The 21648-nt window shown below is 47.3% G+C and overlaps 1 protein-coding gene across 2 annotated transcripts in view; it reads left to right on the top strand.

Annotated features, from left to right (window-relative positions):
* The window catches only part of ENPP5 (ectonucleotide pyrophosphatase/phosphodiesterase family member 5), a 352202-nt gene that overhangs the window by 210207 nt on the left and 120347 nt on the right, over positions 1–21648 (top strand). For both annotated transcript variants that reach the window (XM_078647643.1, XM_078647642.1), the window contains exon 3: positions 9650–10521. In XM_078647643.1, the coding sequence (XP_078503769.1) occupies positions 9693–10521 (829 nt within the window). In that variant the 5' untranslated portion in view covers positions 9650–9692. The remainder of the gene's footprint in view (positions 1–9649; positions 10522–21648) is intronic.

Below are 21648 nucleotides of genomic sequence, written 5' to 3'. Positions count from 1 at the left end.
ATATTGGATCTAAGGAACCTCAACGCATATCTCAAGAAACAATCGTTCCGTATGGTAACCATTCAGGAGGTGTTACAGCTACTCAATTCCAAAGATTTCATGGTGTTCTTAGACCTCCAGGACGCCTATTTTCACATACTCATCCACAAAAGTCACGCCAATACCTAAGGTTTGTAGTGGCGGGCAGACACTACCAATTCAGAGTGTTGCCATTTGGCCTCAAGTCGGCGCCACGCATTTTTTACAAAATGCCTGTCTCCAGTGGCAGCGTACCTTCGCCAGCACCATCACCAGGTATTCCCTTACTTGGACGATTGGCTCATCAAGTCTCCTACTCTAGAAGGAGTATGCAGATCTTCCAACGCCTGTCTTCAGCTCTTCGAAAGCCTGGGGCTTACACTCAACCAGGAAAAGTCAGTATTGCAGCCCTCTCAATGCCTCACTTTCCTGGGAGCAACTCTAGACACGTATCAGGAGAAGGCCTTCCCCTCAGAAGAGTGTCAGGTCAAACTGAGGTCTCTGGCAGCCCACATTCAGGTCAAAAAGACCATCAAGGTGCGACTCTTCAAGTCATTGCTAGGAATAATGTTCTCCAATATCCTCCTAATACCACACTGCCGCCTCCGTATGCGTCCCTTACAGGAGGCGTTATCCTCTCAGTGGATCCAGGGTACGGGATCCTTCGACGATCTTATCAGGATCACTCCGTCCATGGTGAAGGCCCTGCACTGGTGGCTTCAAACAAAAAACCTAAACCAGGGCCTTCCATTCCTACTTCCAATCTCCCCACACGTGATAACAACGGATGCATCATTGGAAGGATGGGGTGCGTTCCTGCAGGAACTTCAAATTCACGGTCAGTGGTCACTGGCAGAAAAACAGCTCCACATCAACCTGCTAGAGCTGAGGGCAGTATACCTGGCACATCGAGCATTCCTGCCCCGGATCAGGAACTCCCCAGTGCTTGTGAGGACGGACAACACCACCACAATTCACTATTTAAACAAGCAAGGGGGAACTCGATCCATGACATTATCTCAAGAATCACAGCGAATTTGGAAGTGGCTACTCCAACACAACATTTCGCTGCGAGCGGAGTATGTCCCAGGAGCAGACAACACCCTGGCGGACTCACTAAGCAGGCAAAGCTCCATTTGTCACGAGTGGGAGCTCGACCAACATGCTATCGACGCAGTGTTCTCCCGATGGGGCAGACCTCAACTGGATCTATTTGCGACGAAGATCAACGCAAAATGCCAACATTATGCAAGTTGGCATCCCCAGAAAGGATCTCTCGGGGATGCATTTTCGATGGCATGGTGCAACGTCTTTGCTTACGCTTTTCCTCCATTTCCCCTGATCCCCAGGGTCATCCAGAAACTGAAAGCGAAGCGTTGCAGCCTGATCCTGGTAGCCCCAGCGTGACCGCGCCAACACTGGTTTACAGAACTACACATTCTGTCGCTGCAGCATCCGATTCCATTCAGGCCTTACCCGCATCTCCTCACTATTAACCAGGGGCAAGTCCAGCATCCAGATCTGACATCTCTCAGATTATCAGGACTTGGGTATTCCTCAGGACTGCAGAGTTGTCTTGGCCCGGGCTAACAGTACCAATAAAATGTATTCCCTTAAGTGGAAGAGATTCTGTTTGTGGTGTAAAGCTAACAAACTACACCCATTCACGTCATCTCCGGCACAACTTCTGCCTTACCTGCTTCACCTGGCCAACTCGGGATTGGCCCATGCCTTAATCAAGGTCCACCTGGCAGCCATATCTCGGTTCAGGCGCTCTTCGTCTGGAATTTCCCTATGGTCCAATAGACTGGTCAAGCAGTTTCTGAAAGGCTTATTCAGGACTTATCCTCCAATAAAACCTTTACCACCTACATGGCAACTCAATGTAGTCTTGGCTCAGTTGATGAAACACCCCTTTGAGCCAATGGATAAAGCAGATCTCAAATATTTGTCATGGAAAACAGCTCTTTTGCTGCCTCTCACGTCAGCAAGGAGAGTAAGTGAACTGCAGGCTTTCTCTATTCAAGAACCGTTCCTTCAGTTCAAACAGGACAGGGTCATTCTACGGACTAACCCCAAATTCATACCAAAGGTTCCGTCTGCTTTTCATCTAAACGAACCTATTGTCCTGAGATCTTTCTTCCCGAATCCATCTTCAGCAGCGGAGAGATCTCTACATTCCTTAGATCTAAAAAGATGTCTAAAATTCTACATTCATAGAACAGAACAATTTCGCAAGTCCAACCAATTGTTTATTGCCTTCAGCGGGCCCAGGAAGGGCCTACCACTGTCATAGCAGAGCATTCCAAGATGGATCTCTGCGGCCATTGCCTTCTGCCATCAGCAGGCGGGACATCCTCTGCCCTCCAAGGTTCGGGCTCATTCCACTAGAGCGGTTTCCACCTCCATGGCGCTCTTTTCTGGGGTGCCCATTGTCGACATTTGCAGAGCGGTGACATGGAAGACACCACATACGTTCACCAAGCACTACTGCTTGGATTCGGAACTTATGAAGGATGCAGCAGTGGGTCAGGCGGTGCTCCGTCATCTATTTCATTAGAGGTGAGCCTTCTTCCTTTCATCCCACCTTTCCTATTACCTAATTGCACATTTCTTATCCTGCTACTGTTTGCAGTTTATTGCATTGCACTATTGATAAGTTATTATCAAGTGTCTTACATGATATATTATGCGAAATGTGCTGCCTATTGCTTGCTACTCTGATTCAGGCATGTGAATCTATGAAAGATACCCATAATACTGGATAAGAAATGCGTTACTTACCTGTAACTGCAGTTATCCAGTATTGGTATCTTTCATAGATTCAAAAAGGGTTGTAACTGGGCGCACAGCTGTTTAAGTTGTTTTTTTATTTTGTAAGGTGCTCCAGAGTATCGCCTTCTGACTGGAGGCGTGGGTAATAACAGGGAGGGTAGCACTCTCAATGTTGAGAAATGTCCTCCGGGCTCCTCAAATGTCCTTATATGAAGGTTTCTTTTAGAGTTAAGTACAGAATAAATTGCAAAGTTCAGACGGCAGTAATGCTCTAATTTTTAATCAAATATTCTTCATGCATCTCGTTGTATTCACAAGTATACATTTCATGATGTCATCACGGTTCAATGAATGCACTCAAACTATCCCAATGCATTTCGGCAATTAAATCATGCCTTCTTCTGGGGACATGTTCTGTTAATGAAGAGAAAACGATTGTGTTCTAAGTATTGAATGAAAGAAATGAAGGCTAGTCACATATGTCACGACTTGGTGAAGTGATCGTGCAGTTAAAATTAGAGGTCGGTGAAAGTGTGATTTAAAATGGTAACGAGTGAAGTGCTCAGTCGTGCCTTTGATTACAACGAAAATTAGTTACTCACAAATTACCCCGCTAAGATGGGTGGCAGGCTCGGGGAAGGATAGCGCGGTGCGCGGCTGGTATTCGCGATAAAGTACAAGGTGAAGTGAAAAATATATTATCCGCAGTGCTTTCACATAACGTGCAATCTGGTGACAGAGAAGTGTGTGGCTTACCGTAAACGTGCAGACGGGTTCCGACGTGTGTACGAAGATTCTCATGCCGGGATTTGAGAAAGCTGGACCCCGGAAGTATTTCACCTTTATTGCCACACCATATGTACTAGTATTGATCACTTTATCAGCATAAGCAATTTTTGCTTTCTGTCACATGTACTTGTCTTTAGCATCATTGTTAATATTTAGATTCATGTTCATTTATTTCGTTTTTCGTTATGAATATTGACCATCTGTTTGATACACTGCGTGTCTACCTTCATACAAGTTTCTTTTATCTCAGTTAGCAACATCTGGGACAGCACCGTGATTCAGTCTGTCATCGTCGATTCCTTAATTTAGTTTAGACCGCTTTTAGTGTAGACCGCTTTTCACTCACACCGAGACCTAAGTTGGGATAATCACACACTGCACCTTTAAGAAACGAGCTCCTCGCGTCTCTGTGACCTCCCCTTAAAATACTTCCGGGGTCCAGCTTTCTCAAATCCCGGCATGAGAATCTTCGTACACACGTCGGAACCCGTCTGCACGTTTACGGTAAGCCACACACTTCTCTGTCACCAGATTGCACGTTATGTGAAAGCACTGCGGATAATATATTTTTCACTTCACCTTGTACTTTATCGCGAATAACAGCCGCGCACCGCGCTATCCTTCCCCGAGCCTGCCACCCATCTTAGCGGGGTAATTTGTGAGTAACTAATTTTCATTGTAATCAAAGGCACGACTGAGCACTTCACTCGTTACCATTTTAAATCACACTTTCACCGACCTCTAATTTTAACTGCACGATCACTTCACCAAGTCGTGACATATGTGACTAGCCTTCATTTCTTTCATTCAATACTTAGAACACAATCGTTTTCTCTTCATTAACAGAACATGTCCCCAGAAGAAGGCATGATTTAATTGCCGAAATGCATTGGGATAGTTTGAGTGCATTCATTGAACCGTGATGACTTCATGAAATGTATACTTGTGAATACAACGAGATGCATGAAGAATATTTGATTAAAAATTAGAGCATTACTGCCGTCTGAACTTTGCAATTTATTCTGTACTTAACTCTAAAAGAAACCTTCATATAAGGACATTTGAGGAGCCCGGAGGACATTTCTCAACATTGAGAGTGCTACCCCCCTGTTATCTTTCATAGATTCACATGCAACCCACCCGCCTCCCCTGGAAGGGCTCACCTTAGTTCTCTCAGTAGGTTCTACTTAGCACTGTGCTTACGAAAATCTGAGGGACTAGGGCTCCTTCCAGGAAGGTTCTAGAGGGTGGTAGTAGCTGAGCTGAGCTGAGCAAAGTTTGGTCCTTTTTACAAAAGGACTTGGATAGGTTACTAATGTGAGGCCTCTGGCCTATTAGTATGTATATGTCTATATGACATTACTGTTATTATATACCGAGAACTCCCATCCTGACGACGGGGAATGATTCAGGCATGTGAATCTATGAAAGATACCAATACTGGATAACTGCAGTTACAGGTAAGTAACGCATTTCTTATGTGGGTATGCCTAGTACCCGCAACAGGAAACTGCCCAAAATGCACCGTGAACACATCATATTTTTCCAGTGAAAACGGACCAATTTTTTCCAATGTGCCTAGCTATGGATTCTGGACACTAGCTCAGCCGGCACCTAGAGAAAACCTAGCAAACCTATACATTTTTTAAAAACAGTTGAAAAGCACTGGGTGAGACGCACTCATGGGGGTTGAAAACCTTGTTGTAAAGATCAAACAAACTAAACAAACATTTTCTGTGGTTTAGGAATTGGTTTAATATCTTCTTTCTTCAATTACATGTGAATTTCACATTTGTCTTCAAAATTGATATTATTCTGGTTCAATTAATCATGGCATTACCATATTCCCAATGCATTTTGGGTAGATGCCCTTCTTCAGGGGAATGCATCTCTAGTAAATCCCATGGAAAGTGCAGGTAACCGGTCTCCCTCAACAGTCCGTTATTCAGATATTTCCCGGTGAATCGAATTCTGTATCCAGTCAAACCATAACGCTAATATGATTTTAAAACTAGACATACAGGGGATTCCAGGATGGGGGGGACTTCTGTGGCTATCACCAGGTTCTGTTACCCAGAATCCCTTGCAAAGCCCAAACTTTGTAAAAAAGAAAAAAAAATTCTCACTTTTTGTGATGGAAAGTTCTGGAATCTGCAGGGAGCCACAAACTTCCACCCACCCAGCATTTCCCTAAGTCTTCCAATAAAAATGGTACCTCACTTGTTTGGGTGCGCTGAGTACCCGCAACAAGCACGAGCCCAAATCTTATTGTGGAGACATCAGAGTTATCTATCACAAAACAAACTGTTTTTGCAAGGGGGGCATCTGCGGTTTTGGTCCCCGGCTCGGCGGCCATCTAGGGAAACCTACCAAACTCTCACATTTATGAAAACTAGACACCTGGGGGAGTATAGGGAGGTGTGGCTTGTGTGGATCCCCCAACGTTTGCCTACCCAGAATCCCCTGCAAGCATCACATTTCGCTGAAAAAATCAAGTTTTCTCACATTTCAGTGTGGGAAAGTTGTCGGATCACCGGGCTGACACGTTTCCTACCACCTAGCATTCCCCCAGGTTTCCCGATAAAAATGGTACCTCACTTGTGTGGGTTCGCCAAGTACCCGTGACAGGTAAGGGCCCAAAACGTGTTGTGGAGACATAAAGATTATCTATCACAAAACTAATAGGTTTTGCAAGGGGGGCACCTGCGGTTTTGGTCCCCTGCTTAGCGGCCATCTAGGGAAACCTCCCAACCTAACACATTTCGAAAACTAGACACCTGGGGGAGTGCAGGGAGGTGTGGCTTGCGTGGATCTCCCAACACTTTCCTACCCAGAATCCTGTGCTCCTTCCTCCATGGTGCTTAGTAGGTGGATCCCTGCTTGGGCGATCCCCAAGCAGGGATTCACTCGGGAGGGGTGGAAGGGCGAGATTCTCCCCTTTCCAATGATACCTCTCCCATGTGTTTCGGTGATCGGGGGGGGGGGGGCCGAGATAGCCCCATGAGCACCCAAACTGAAACTAAGTTTGATTTCGGAGCATGCAAAGTTTGAACTAATTCACACTTTGCAAAGTGCACGTAGTACAGTACCAAAACTGTACTTAATCACGTAGCGTAGCATGAAAATGAACAATATTCTCAGATGCTTTTAAAAAGCAATTTTACATGCTTAACAGCATATAACCAATTCACACAAATGAACTTTTGCAATGAAAACATTAGGTAATGAGAGAGCTTATGATTTTGGGGTCCCCCCTAACCTAGGGGGAGCACCAAGCAGATGCCTTGAACACATAGAGCATAAACAAAAAGCACATTTTGTTGAACTTCAGTGGTGATCCCATCATTTTAGGACCACCCCAAGCACAGTTATTGGCAAAAAAACAATCCCAACCAAAGGCCCTGCAAAGCATTATAGGACAAGATTAGCAGTGGCAGTGAATATTATAGTATCCAATATCAAAATAATTCTAATAAGAGCTGCAGTTCCACTGGTCGTCCCTATATGTCCCTCACTAGTAAAATGCAAAGCATTGAAATTATTCTTACATCAAGCTGCAGTTCCACTGGTCGTCCCTAGATGTCCCTCACGAGTCAAATGCAAAACCATTGAAACCCTTTCATCAAGCATTTGCATTTGACTCGTGAGGGACATCTAGGGACGACCAGTGGAACTGAAGCTCTTTGTAGAATTCTTTTGATATTGTATACTATATAATATTCACAGCCCACTGCTAATCTCATCCCATAATGCTTTGCAGGGCCTTTGGTTGGGAATGTTTTTTTGCCAATAACTGTGTTTGGGTTTGTCCTAAGAGGATGGGACCACAACTAAATCGTTCAATAAGATGTGCTTTTTTGTTTTCAAGGCATCTGTTTGGTACTCTCCCTAGGTTAGGGAGGATCCCAAAATCATCACATCTCCCACTGCTTGCCAATTTATCAGTTTCACCATTGTGAAAGTACTATATGCACTTTAGCATATAAAGATAGAAAAGCTTATTTTATCATATCTGGTTGTGTACAGGAAGTTTTTTGCAATTAATTTGCAATTATAGCACAGTACAGACAAGTACACAGTGTCTTCAGCTACATTACGCAGACTGCGTGTACTATGCAAAGTTTAAAGTATACTACATGAAGCTACGTGTAGTGCTACTACGCCCAGGCTTAGTAATGACGTCAGCTCGCCGTGCGCGCAATTGTCATCACATTGGAAATAAAAAAAGCCTAGGGCGATTGGGGAAGCTCTTTCCCACCTCCCGAGGCCAAAAAAAAGGAAATTCCTCTGCTGTTTGCAGCAGAGGGATTTAGTGCTTCTGTGCACATGACGGAATGATTCAGTCTTGAGCACACAAGCAATGGTGCTCATGACTGACCCATTCCGTCATGAGCACTGAAGGGGTTCATAAAACGTAAAGTTTTATTAGTTCAAGGTTGTTATATACATTGTATGTGTTTATGTGCTATTTTTTTAGAATATCTTACACCTATAGAGGATATTCTAATATTCCTCTTCAATTTCAGATAATTTCCAGTAGTTCGTGTCTACATGTCTCCATCACCTGGAAACATCTACGAACTGAGTGCCTTCTTTCCTTGGTTCTGCAAAACAAGTTCTTCGTTGTTTGAGGAGTTTCTTCATTTCCTGTTGCGCCGTATAGTTTTTTTATGCTTTTCATAATACATGATGAGGACCCCATTTCAAAGAAGCAGATTGTACTGTGGGCATGCCTATTATGGTCTAGCTGTATTCTGTTCTAGAACACTTTTGTTTGTGATGTAGTACTTCAAAGTGGCTGTGTGGAGTTCGCATTAAAGGAATAATGTATAATGTTAGCCTCTCTGTCGTTAATGAAATCCAGATTCTCTTGGCATTTAATTAGGAGAATCGCTATTTTGTGTTTGTGTTGGGGGGGTTTTGAAAGCTATGGTATCCTTCGACTATGGCTAGTTTAGTTAACTTCACACATGCACTTCTGACAGCACCTCCTCTGGTCTTGTAGGCTTCTTGGTCCCTGGGGTCTACTTGGCCAATAAAAAACCTTTAGATTAGAGTATACTTAGTTCCTCACATGTGACAGGTGGCTCGAAGGTTTGGATTAGTTTATATGCAGGACGTCACATGCAGTGGGTGGGTGACATAAATACCTGTATCGATGGCTATGTTACAGCCCCCTGTTGTCTCTTGTCCAAGTACCCATATCAGCACCCACAGCGCAAACCATACTAATCTCCACATTCATGCCTAGTATGCCGCTGTCTTAACTTGCCCTATTATCAAAGCAAAGCTGCAACCCCTTTGCCTTCAACGCAATGTGATGCCAACCCTAGAAGAATAAACCATCTGTAGCTGTATCCTATTGAGGGACTCTGGCAGAAGAAATGCTATCAGGCAGATGGCTTTGCTACTCAAGTGGTGCACGGTACTCCTCTAAGCATAATTGTCTCCACATTCTTTTATACTGCCTCTTCAACCTTTCCTTTGAAGTGTTCAAACTTGTATTGGTGTTCAGGCCAACAGAGTGATAGATGGTAAGAATTTGCTAACAGAGGGGAAAGGTTGACCATCACTACTGGCTCTGTGGAAGTATGCATCCAGTAAAAAAGCTGGTAATGTTGAGCAATGCGAAGGAACATAATGATGGAATTCTTTGCAGAGGAAAACTGGGCTCTGGTGACTGGGACCAGTGCAGGTTGTTTAGAATTGTGTCCTGTGCCTTTGGACTGAGCAAAGTGCCTTAAAAGGAGTATTTCTTCTGTGGACCTTAGTGTTGGTAGCAAGGAGGGTTCATATTATATGGGGCAGAAGGTGACCACCTCAGTGTGCATGAGACCAGAGCAGTAGTGCCAGTTTCTTGTACTCCTTACAGGTGCTGCCAGTGTAAACCATCCACAACCATATGTGGCCATACCTGCTCTTATGAAAAGAGCTCCTTCATGTTTATACAGGTAAATAGCTTATTTTTTCATTACACATTGTGCGTTGGTATTTATATTTGTTTTATTAGAAGTGGCCTGTTGTGAATATTCCTTGACTAATCAATTCATTTTCTGTTTCTTTTTAGGCACTCAAAGGATTCATTTGTGACCGATCATTACACCGCAACTATGGCTGCCAGTCTGCATGTCCTATTTTTCACAGTCTCCTTACTCCTACTGCCTTACACTCTCAGTCTTCAAGAAAACCAAGCCAATGTTTTAATAGTATCATTTGATGGATTTCGATGGGATTACATCTCCAGAGTTCCTACGCCCAATTTCAAAGATTTCATGGGGACTGGAGTGTATGTTAAACAGCAAACCAACATATTTCTTTCTAAAACCTATCCCAACCATTATACCTTAGTAACAGGTCTTTTCAGCGAGAATCATGGCATGGTTGCCAATGAAATGTACGATCCAGTCCTGAATAAATCATTCTCTATGACTAAGATGGATATCTACGATCCAGACTTTTGGGAGGAAGCAACTCCGATATGGCTCACCAACCAACATGAAGGACATAAAAGCGGGGCTGCCATGTGGCCTGGAACCGATGTTAAAATACATGGAGACATGCCTTTTCATTACATGAAATATAATGAGTCTGTTCTTTTTGAATATCGAGTCCGGAAGCTTATTGAATGGTTTACAAGTGACCAACCAATTAACTTTGGCCTTTTGTACTATGAGGAACCTGATGAGTCTGGCCATTTTTTGGGCCCAAATAACCCACTCCTGAATGAAGTAATTTCTGATATTGACAGAAAAGTGGGCTATCTTGTTACCGAGCTAAAGAAAGCCAACTTGTGGGACACAATAAACGTTATCATCACCAGTGATCATGGAATGACGGAGTGCACTTTAAATAAAACTATAGAACTTGATAAGTACCTGAAAAGGGATCTGTATACAATGGTAGATCATTCTCCAGTTGTTGCCATTGCTCCTAAAGAAGGTAAGAATGCTCATGGTAAATCTTAATACAGTACACACAAGATTATGATATAGAGGTTTTCTGATGATTAAAAGTAACAAATGTGATTTGATCTTTCTGTCGCAGTCTGAAGTTACTGCACACTTCTTTAGGTCTCGTGCTCATGATTAGATGGCTTGTTATCTGTCTCGCGTACCTGCTCAAAATCCAATGGCTTTCCTACCTGCTCTTGTGTCTGTTCCTCCCAGGTCTCGCAGTGTGTTCTGATGTGATGGTTTGTAACCTTCCACTGCATACTTCAGGGGACTCTCTTACTTTGTATTGAGCACACCATAAGAGTGAATGTGCTGTCTTGCTTACTTCCCTGCGTTTTCTTCTGATCAATGTGCTCCTTGTGTTCTCCCCATACCACTACATAGCTGCCAATGTTTCAGATTGCCATGTGTGACATTTTAAAAATGTTATTGAAATTATGAGTGACATTTCTGTGACTATGAGTGACACTTTCTTGCGAGCAAAAATCATGCAATTAAGACGAGGGAAACTTCTAAATATCAGAAATTACAGCCATTTGAGCAACAAGAAGCTCCAAGAACTTCTTGAAACTGTTGCAGAGCGCCACAAATGGAGGGACTCTAATTAATTATCCAAGAAGGCTGGCCGAGAATGGAAAGTGATGACATCATGTTGCTTAGACATCTTACTCTAGTTTTTTACTGCAGCATCTCTTGCTTCTGGTTTGTCTGTAAGAACGTGCTGTTTTAGAGTGAGGTTTAACCAACTGTGACCGTCAACCTTGCGCAACAAAGCCAGATGGGGCGAGAGGGCCTTTTGCTCCCTTGCACCCAGGATTTGGAACACCCTTCCGGCGGAGATCAAGGGACTAACCTCCCACTCTCTCTTCCGAAAGGCTTTGAAGACCTGGCTCTTCAGGGAGGCCTACCTGTAACCGGCTCACTCCGCTTTCCTATCACACAGCTTCTCCATCCCCAGAGCCTTGACGCCTATGGGCAAAGTTGCGCTTTACAAGTCCTATCTCAACTCGGAATTGCTATAGTCTGGATTTTGCTACCTAACCTACATAGATACAACACCATCTCTGAGTCAGTGCTACCTAAAAGTTTTAACACAACTTACTTTCGTTTCCACATCATTTACTTTAGTTGCCCTCTTATACTTAATCGGCAGTGCTACCTGTACCAAATATTTTTGCAAGCATGATTTATGATGCACGTGCCATGTAACTATAGTAACACCGGCGGCGTGGACTTTCACTTAGTATAGTGACGTCCCTACTGGTCACTTACTGCACTCGCTGCCCAGCCACGATGTTTACACTCTGCCGCAGCCTGTCTTCATACAGGCAGCTGCTCGCCACTCGAGTCGACACTCCTCTCGGCCCCCGGGCGCGGCCGCTCGCAGTCCTCAAGGTTGGACACTGAGGCTGCAGTGTTGGGCGGCGCAGCCGATCGCCCGCCGCAAATTCGATTCATTCCCCCTCGCGGCGGCGGGCGGCCATGAGACTCGAGTCTGTCTCTCATGCTGCCTCATGCTCCTGCTCATTCAGATTCCCCACAGCTTCTGCCGCCTACTTCCTTTTCCTCCTCCGGACGTGACGGCACTCTGCTGCCGGCACATCCTGATTAAAATCCCGGCCCCATGGTGCCACGGTGATTGACAGCAGTACTATCGACTGCTAGGAGGGCAGCCCCTCTCCCCACTAAATAGTGCGAGAGTGTGATGAGACTCTGACAATTGCCGGGCGCCGCGCTGGCGCCGCAGCTGCTTGCCGCCGCAGCTGCTTGCCGCATTGATTCATTGTTTCTAGGGTAACTAACACAGCAGGTAGCTGTCTGGGCAGAGTCAGTGCACTACAGAGATACATTGTAGCGCTCTCAGCCACTACAGAGCTGAGAGCAGATCGCCGGTTAACTATTTAGGACTCAGCTCAGCCAGCAGCACGGTCTCGAGGGCAGCAGAGAGCCCGGGCACAGGCGCCGCTGGTGGCGCACCTGGCACGTGGCAAAATGCGTGACAATGCATTTCAGTGCGGTGATGAGGATCACCTCACTGAAATGCGTGAGCGTCACACCTGATGCGTGACGCTTGGCAGGACTGCCACTACATCCCTTAACGTTTATTTTTATTTTTTCCTTTTTTATTATTATTAAATCCTTGCATCTGCATAGCTTTGCAAACACTTTTTTGTGTTTTTTTAAATTTAATTTACCATTCTAATGGGGCCATCCGCCATGATAGAATAGTAAATTAAAAATAGCCGCAATTCACCCTGACAAATGCGTGCACATTCATCATGATGCATTTTAATAGAAAAACGATTGCTAGATTGCCAGCCGCGTGTGTTCATGCCAAACATGAATTTGCATGCCATTTGTAAAAATATTTGGCAAAACCTAGAGCGATCCTTTTAAAACCGAGACCTATTGAGTTTGTCAGTGCTTGTTTTTAGATCTATAGTCCTATTTCTGGTGTAAACAATATAAAATCTAAGATGGTGTGCCTATGAATTGGACATGGAGATAGTAACGAGGATATTACCTATGGGATGCCTCTACTTGAAATGAGAGCCCTTTTATTACTTAATCACTGGTCAGTGAATTGATCAGTTATTGTATTATGCAGGCTTTCGTTGACCTTCCCGTCATACAGGGGCATTTCTGTGTTCTGCGTTAAATATAACATAGCCTTGCAGGTCTTGTGTATGACAAACATAAGTCCATGATTAATGCTCATACTTTTAGTACTTCTGCCCTTCATCAGATCCAAACTAGAAAGCAGGTACGGATACTCCATTGTATATCTTTTCTTCTTTCAAGCTCTCTACTATTCCGAACTGAATAGAACTCATGCTATTTTGTATTTGTCAGTGCTAACACAGTGCATCAAGGGGCATACTTCGAGAAAATCGCCTGTTGTCCATGAAGGGAGTTAGTACTACTGTGCAGCTCACTGAAATATTAAGAATATTCTATATGTTATTTAACTCTTGAGCTGGGAGGAAGGTTTACTCTTGGATGGTGGTCTAGGTTTAGAAACCGAGTTACACTTAATGGCAAAAGATTTGCTGTGAATTGAATTTCCATTTAATGTTATGTTTCTGTAATCTAATGTCTCTTTTATTTAAACATAGGTTATGTAGTAAAGTAGAAAATAGAACAGTACTCTCCACTGAATGCAGGGATCTAGACTAATTATATATTTTGGCATCCATTTAGGTTTTGTGCAGAGCATTCTTTCATAAACAAATGGCCCACCACCTGCCAAAATCTATGTTTACTTTGTCTCTTTCAGAGGTGGCAGAACTGCTAGGCTTTTACAGTGGAGCTCAGCTAGTTTTGCCATCGAAGACCTAAGACCCAGATACTCACCTTCAATAGAGTTGATGGGCCAATATGTCAGAAGCCACACTATGTTTAGTACAGGCTGTCCAACCTACATTTTTTCCATGAACATCAGCACCATTTTTTTTTTTTATACAAATTTTATTGGGTTTTTCTTCCATGCATCATACAATATCAATTATATATCCCGTGCATCCTACTTCCCCTGTACAGGGCCCCCCCTTGGCTACATTTCGGATAATAGGTTAGGATATGAACAAAATCAAATATTGTGAACCCCAATAAAGGATAAGCTCCAACACTCCCTTTTAGCTTCGTAAGTAACTCCCCTATAAACCCTCCCACCTCCCCAGATCCCCATCATCGATGTTTACAATCAGGACTAGTCGTAGTATTCTGTGTGCACAGGAGTTGGCAGGTAATGTTCTGTGTGATGTGCCTGTCATGTCTCGGGGATATTCTCCAACTGTGTTACTGTTCCACTATTTCATCTAGTATACCATAGTCCCGCAGAGATTGCACTAATGCGTCCCATGCCGGGGCTGCTTCTGAGGCCTTTTCATTGCGTTGCCTTAGCGCAGTTTGGAATCTTAGCACACTTTCACCTCCGGCCCATTTAAGGAATTCATTCCTCCACCTAGTACTATTGGGTCCTGCTGTCGCTTTCCAGTGCTTTGTGATTTCGCGTTTTGCCAATACGAGACCCATATCTATGAATTTACTCGTGGTCTTGTTCTTGGGAGTATGGGGGAACCAGTGCAAGACCCCTATGGCTAAATCAAATTCCAGGCCCCTCTCCGTTATTGCGTTTAGAGTGTCTCCCACCTCCTTCCAGTAAGGAGCTAACATAGGGCACGTCCATAGCATGTGATCTAGTTCTGCCCCCATTGTCGTGCACCTGGGGCACTCTGCCGAGTCTATTTCAAAGTATTTTTTGATCTTTCCTGGTGTCCGGTATGCCCGATGGAGGATATAGAAATGCACAAGCTGGAATCTTGCATTACGCGTGCTTTTCCAGGCCCTCCGCATTAACTGTGCCCACACCGCCTCGGGAATATCTTTCCCTATGTCAGCTTCCCATTTTCCTTTCCGCGTCGCCAGAGGTGGTAGCCCCTCACCGAGCATTCTGGAGTAGGTGAGGGGCATAGGTGCCGGCCGCCATCATAGTATATTGGCAAGCCATTGTGTTTTTGGCTCCACCAAACCCTCTCTCCAATGCTTCTGTATAGCTCGCGTGAGTGCTGCGGGCAGCTGGTAATCCCCTCTAGGTAAATCGAACCTCTCTAGGAGTATCGGGTATGGCATTAGTTCTCCGTTTTCATATAAGTCCCCCAGCATTTGAACTCCCGCCTCCTCCCAATCTCGCAGCTGCGGCCAATCGCCCCCATGTGGTAACGCTGTTAGCATCCCGAATGGGATTTCGGGGGCATATGGGTGTAATACGCCCGCCCTTCGCTGCAATCGATTCCAACATAACCGGATAGTTTTTTTCCTCCTGTGTCAGATCTCTAAGGTCTAATCTCTGCTGTAGTGCTATAAAAGAAAGGACATGGCGAGGTATGCCTAGGCCTCTTTTATGCTCCGGACCTCTGAATTCTCGCGCTATTTCCTGTGTGTAGATCTGCAGTTGAGCTGCCAAATAGTATAGTTCAAAATCAGGAACTGCTAGTCCCCCCTCCGTTTTAGTTCTCATTAGCGTTGTTAGTGCTACCCTTCGGCGCCCCGCCCCCCAAAGGAAGGACACTATCATGAACTTTAGAAGGCAGAAGGTTTTGGCGGGTATCCATACTGGCAGTGTTCTGAAGTAATAGAAGAGCCGTGGAAGCGCCACCATCTTTAGCAGCGCTATTTGGCCTGCCACTGACAGCGGGAGAGTAGCCCAAAAGGCCATGCTGCCCTTCAATGCCTGTAGTCCGCGTCCGATATTGCCCTCCAGCAGGTCGACTGGCGTATGGTAACTGTGTACACCCAAGTATTTCAAGCAATTGGGTTCCCATCTCACCTCTCGGGTCGTGAGGGGTTGAAGCTTCCCCCGACGCACTGGGAACAGGCACGTCTTAGACCAGTTCACCGTCAGACCGGATAGTTCCCCAAAGCTCGTTAGCAGGTTTGCGGCTCTCGCCATTGCCTCACCGGCATCTTCAAGAAAGAGCAGGAGGTCATCTGCATATAGCGATATATATATTGTCGCCCTGTCCCGCTGTATAATCCCCCATAGTGACTAGCCGTTCGGGTTGACATCGCAAGGGGTTCCATTGCTAACGCAAACAACAGGGGAGATAGTGAGCATCCCTGTCTCGTGCCCCTTTCCACTGAGTATTGAGGCGATATTAACGTACCCGTTTTCACCCTGGCCACTGCTGAGGTATATAGCACCGTCGTCCACTTCAGGTAATCTTCCCCCACTCCAAAGCGTCTCAGCACTTTATAAAGATACTCCCATTCCTGGCTATCAAATGCCTTCTCTATGTCTACCGACAATATCATCGGCTGCCGAGCCTCAGGATGATCTCCCTCCAGTAATCGCATCAATCGGCGTATGTTCGTGGCCGTATTGCGCGTTGGTATGAAACCAGCTTGGTCCTCATGTACCAGTGCGGTCATGTGTTGCAACAGGCGAAACGCCAGGATGCTGCTTAATAATTTATAATCAGTGGTGAGCATCGACAGCGGTCTATATGATGCAGTGTCTCCGCTCTCCCTCCCTGGCTTCAATAAGGGTATTACCTATGCTTCGCGCATGGATTGTGGCAATCGCCCCAGCCGTTTTGCTTCTTTATAGACTTCGAGCAGTCTGGGTGCTAGAAGGTCAGTAAACTTTCTATAAAATTCTATGGGAAGCCCGTCCAGACCCGGGGTTTTGTTGTGTGCCATACATTTTATGGCGCTCCGTATTTCCCCTAGCTCTATCTCCTTGCCAAGGTCTTTCGCCTGGTCGTGGTCCAATTCCGGAAAACTGAGCCCTTCTAGGAAAACATCCGTATCTGGATTACCGGTCGCTAATGTGCTTTTGTACAGGGTTTCATAATAGCTCGTAAAGCAATGCGAAATCTCAGCCTGGGTGTAGACCTAGTCTCCGTTCACTGTGCGCATGGTCTCTATGGGGGACTCTCTTTTCGTGGGGTTGGCAAGCCAAGCCAGCAGGGCCCCTGCTTTGTCCCCTTCTGCGTGGGACCTCGCTGTATACGCTTTATAGTCGAAACTGCGGAGGCGCTCTGTTTCCGCTGCAACTGCTTCTTTCGCCTCGCTAACCTTCCCTTGTAGCTCAGGATGACCAGGTCTTAGGAGTTCTGCCTCACGGAGCTTCGTATCAGCCCGTTCCAGGTCATCCAGGAGCACTTTCCGCACCCCTACATGTTTCCCTATAAAGAACCCTCTGATGACTACTTTGAAGGCATCCCATTCTGTCGCCCTTGCTCCAGTCGTGCCAGCATTGTCGTCAAAGTATTGCGTGATCCGTTCTTCCAACGCATCATGAAAAAGAGGGTCTTCCAGTGTTTCCGGACGCAGCCTCCAAGTAGGGACACTGGAGACGGTAGGGAGCCACTGCATGGTGATTAATAAAGGATTATGGTCTGACACTGTCCTCGACAGATATTCAGTTTGCACGATCGCCGGCATTAGCATTGGGGTGCATAGCACCGCATCTAACCTCACATGAAGCTCGTGCATACCGGAAAAGTAGGAGTAATCTCGGTCTTGTGGGTGTTGTGCACGCCAGGCATCTATGAGGCCCCAACTCGTTTGCCATTCCAACCTACCCTTGGCCGTGCGGTGTGTCGGAGAGTCCGCCAACGGGGGGTGTGACCTATCAAGAGAGACCTCCAACACGGAGTTAAAATCGCCACCCATTAATAGCGGCCCTACAAGAAAGTGTGCCAAGGATCCGGATAATGTCGCTAAAAAGGACAACTGGTCGACGTTGGGCTCATATACACTACACAAGGCAATGTCCTAACCCCGCAGCCTTCCTGATATTGCTACGAACCTTCCCTCTGGGTCAATGATCTGCTTGGTTAACTGGAAGGGGACCCCAGCTCGAATCCAAATTAAAGCGCCCCTGGCAAACGCTGAGTATGTGGTGTTATATACTTGACCCCTCCATCTGTGCTGCAATGCTAGCCCTTCAGCCTTCGTTAAGTGTGTCTCTTGGAGTAATGCTACCTGCACTCCCCTACGTACCAAGTAAGCATGGATCTTGTGACGTCTCATCATGGTGTGAAGCCCCCTCACATTCCAGGTTATACATCTCAAGTTACCCAGTGTCCCACAGCGTCCTGTGCTTTCCATCCCATCTGTCCCTTAGGAACTCTAAGCGTGGTGGCGCGTCTACATCGATGATGAGACCTCCTTGTAACACCCCAAAACAGTCCCCGCTCCCCGCCCCCCCCAGAACAGGACCTAGTAACCTCCATCTAGTTTCCATCCAAACTCTCCCAAATATCAGCATTTGACTAACCCAACAGTAGCCACTGTGGTGCGCCTTAAGGGCGGTAAGGGAGGGTTGGCCGCCAACGGGAAGCCGCCCAGTCCCCAAGCTCCTCACTGTTTGATCGAGCCCCAAATAAGCATCATCTCAATGACCACCCATCCCTTTTCCACAACCAGCAACTCCCACCCATAGTCACAGCAAGCAGTTTACCCCAGTCTTTATGTCGAACCCATACGGCTCACCGGGTCCTTCTATCCTTCATCCAGCATTCCCTCTGCTGTCGCCGGGGTAACCACAGGCAAGGGTACACTGTCTGTGTCCGAGCGCTCAGTGTCTGATTGGTCATCACCTTTTTCGGACTCCACCTCTGACTGTGAAAGAGAGGCCTGCGTTCCCGACAAGGCGGACACCACCTCCAGGACTCCCAGTCGCTCCGCCGTTGTTTCCGATTGCGATGGCCTCCTCAATCTCCACTGTCTATTGTGGATCTGTCGCGACTTACGTTGAGGCAATCCTTCCGAGCGCAATCCTGGTCTTTGCTCGAGGACATCCTTGCCGGCCTTGTATAGTTCTAGCCAAGCACAAGCATCGTCTGGAGTATCAAAGAACCTAGTCGAACCATCCACAATTACTCGTAGTCTCGCTGGGAAGAGTAGGGAATATTGTAGGCCCTCAGCTCTTAGTTCCCTCTTAACTGCCAGGTAAGAGGTTTGTCGGCGCTGTGTTTCATAGGTGTAATCCGGGAAGATATTAACCTTGCTGTTCTCCACCTGATAGGGACCATTCACTCGTGCATTTTGGAGCAACTGATCTCTGTCCCGATAATGTAATAGCCGGGCTACCACCGGGCACGGGGGGCGGCCCTGCTGCGTCGACCCAGACGGAACTCCATGCGCCCGCTCTAGTGTGTAGAAAGTGGAGAGACCTTCCGGCGCCATGTCTTGCCCCTCCACCTTCTCCGGTAGGCCCACTATCCAGATGTTGTTCCGGCGATTGCGCCCTTCGGCCTCCTCCGCCCTCCTCTCCAGCGCATCTATGTGATCCAGTGCGTTTGTCATAGTAATTGTGAGGTCCTTATGTGCCGGTTCAAGGGTTTGAACTGTTTCCTCCAGCAACTTGACCTTATCGGACAGTTTTCTGTGATCAGTTCTGAGCAGGCCCAGTCCTGTGGCCACTTGCGCTATGTCCTGTTGGAGGGCCGCAGGGAATCCGCTATTGCAGTCAGGATTTTGTCCAGCTGGGATTGCAGTTGTGTGTCCCGTGGTTGTCCGAGGTCAGATGGTTCCCCCTTGTCCGGTGCCTCAGTGTCCGACGTTGGTTGCGTCCCACTTTTATTCCCTTTAGGTTTCCCCATGGTGGGGGTGTACTACCTGCTCGATCCTCACGGTAAGGAATATGTAGTTCGGAATTGAAAGGAACTGCGCAGACCTCCGCCTCGAAGACCTTACCCCAGTCACTGTCCGAATCACAATCTAGGCGTGTCACTCGCAGGTGTCCTCAGTATCAATTTGGGGGATCAGCCCCAGGCGATAGTCGATAGGGCTACAGCCCTGCTGTTATCAGCATCAGCAGGGCAATGTGGGGCCATCCGTTTCCCGATAGTGTCCACCGTCTTCAGAATAGCTTTGGCATTATGCTATAAGTATTCTGCTGTTCGCCGCTGGTTCAACGGTGGAAGCGCGGCGACCGTCGCAGGTCAATCGTACTTCAGGGCACGTGTTGTATCTCCCCCAGCCTCAGCTCAGCAGTCTGCCATCTCCCGTGGTAAGCGCCAGCAGGGCCACCCTCCGCAACCATGTCCCGCTCGCCTGCTACTCGGCCTCCCAGGAACAGCTCAGAACACAGGGGCCCAAGAACAGAAGAACAGAGCCGGAAGGGAACACTCGTGTGCGTTATGTTGTATCAAAGTACACTTCCAGTTTAATCATAGGTGCTCTCTCACGGCGTTGCGATCCTTGTTCATACCTCCACTGCTCTGCCATGAGGGGGCGACCGTGTAAGATCAGTCGGCAATCTCCGCCTCAGCCAGCTGTTCGCTATCATCCAGGGTCTTCAAGGCAGATCTTATTCACCACCATCCACTGCCTGGCCTGGTCTCGGACCACCTACACCAGGCCCCGCTGCACCCCAACCGGTCGTCTCTAGTGCGGTGTCTCGCCGGTCCGTTTCTCCCTCGCTCGACTATTGCTCCTCGCGCGGCACCCCAGTCGGCTCTGGTGTATATGATCTGCTTCCACCAAGGTGCCGAATGGGTTTTCCCCTATTGACCGGTGGGGCACTCAGCGAGACCACCTCTCGGCGTCCTGGCTCCAGCACTGCAGACAGCGTTGCGGCCCACCTCTGCCAACGTTCATGTGGTGGGTCCCTAGTCTGCCCAGCCTCAGGTCTCTTCAGCGCCACGGAGCCCTGCCGGGCCCGTCACCATGGAAGTCAAGGCCGGTAAGTAGAGGTCTTGGGGGCCCAGCAAGGTCCCGTGCAGCGCCCCGCGGCACCGTCTCCCCCAGTAATTAGCCTCAAGTGCAGCCGCAACAGGAGGCAGGCCTCGGCTCCTCCCGGGATCTCCCGAGATGTATTGCGCATTTCGGGTCAGCCAGGCGGGCGAGGCGGGAGGGCGGCCAGCGGCTCCCACCTCACACGCAGGCAACAGGACGCGATACGCGCTGGCTTCCGTCTCGGTCGTCCGCCGTAGTTGTGGTCTGCTCCGAGAGGCCCAGCACGCGGTGACACTGTGCTCGACAGGCCCTCGGGGAGTGGACCCAACCGCCCAGCTTCACAACTGTCCTCTTCGTTTATTGACTTTAAAGACTGCTTTCTTGGTTGCCATCACCTCTGCTAGGCGCGTGAGTGAGCTCCAGGCTCTTTCCTGTAAGCCTCCCTTTCTGTTGGTACATCCGGATAAGGTTGTGCTTCGCACTCGTCCTCCCTTCTTGCCAAAGGTTGTCACTGCCTTCCACATTGGGCAAACTATCACCTTGCCCACTTTCTTTCCGCCTCCGCACCCTTCCAGAGAGGAAGATAGGCTCCACCGTCTGGACCCAAAACGTGCCTTCTCATTCTACCTGAATCGCACACAACACTTCCGGGTGGATGACCAGCTCTTGGTTGGTTACGTAGGCGCCAAGAATGGCTGGGCTGTACACAACAGCACTATCTCTCGCTGGGTTGTCTTGTGTATCAAGGCATGTTATTCTCTGGCTAAAAAGGGACCTCCAGTGGGTTTGCGCACCCATTCTACCAGGGCGACAGCAGCTACTACTGCATTGGGACGTGTTGTCCCCCTGCAAGACATCTGTCAGGCAGCCACGTTGGCCTCGCTGCACACTTTTACTAAGCATTATTTCGTTGACGGTAAAG

This window comes from Lissotriton helveticus, chromosome 6 (genome assembly GCF_964261635.1).
Source record: "Lissotriton helveticus chromosome 6, aLisHel1.1, whole genome shotgun sequence".
NCBI lineage: Eukaryota > Metazoa > Chordata > Amphibia > Caudata > Salamandridae > Lissotriton > Lissotriton helveticus.
The sequence above is the reverse complement of the archived record's forward strand: the minus strand, read 5'-3'. Positions and strand labels throughout refer to the sequence as shown.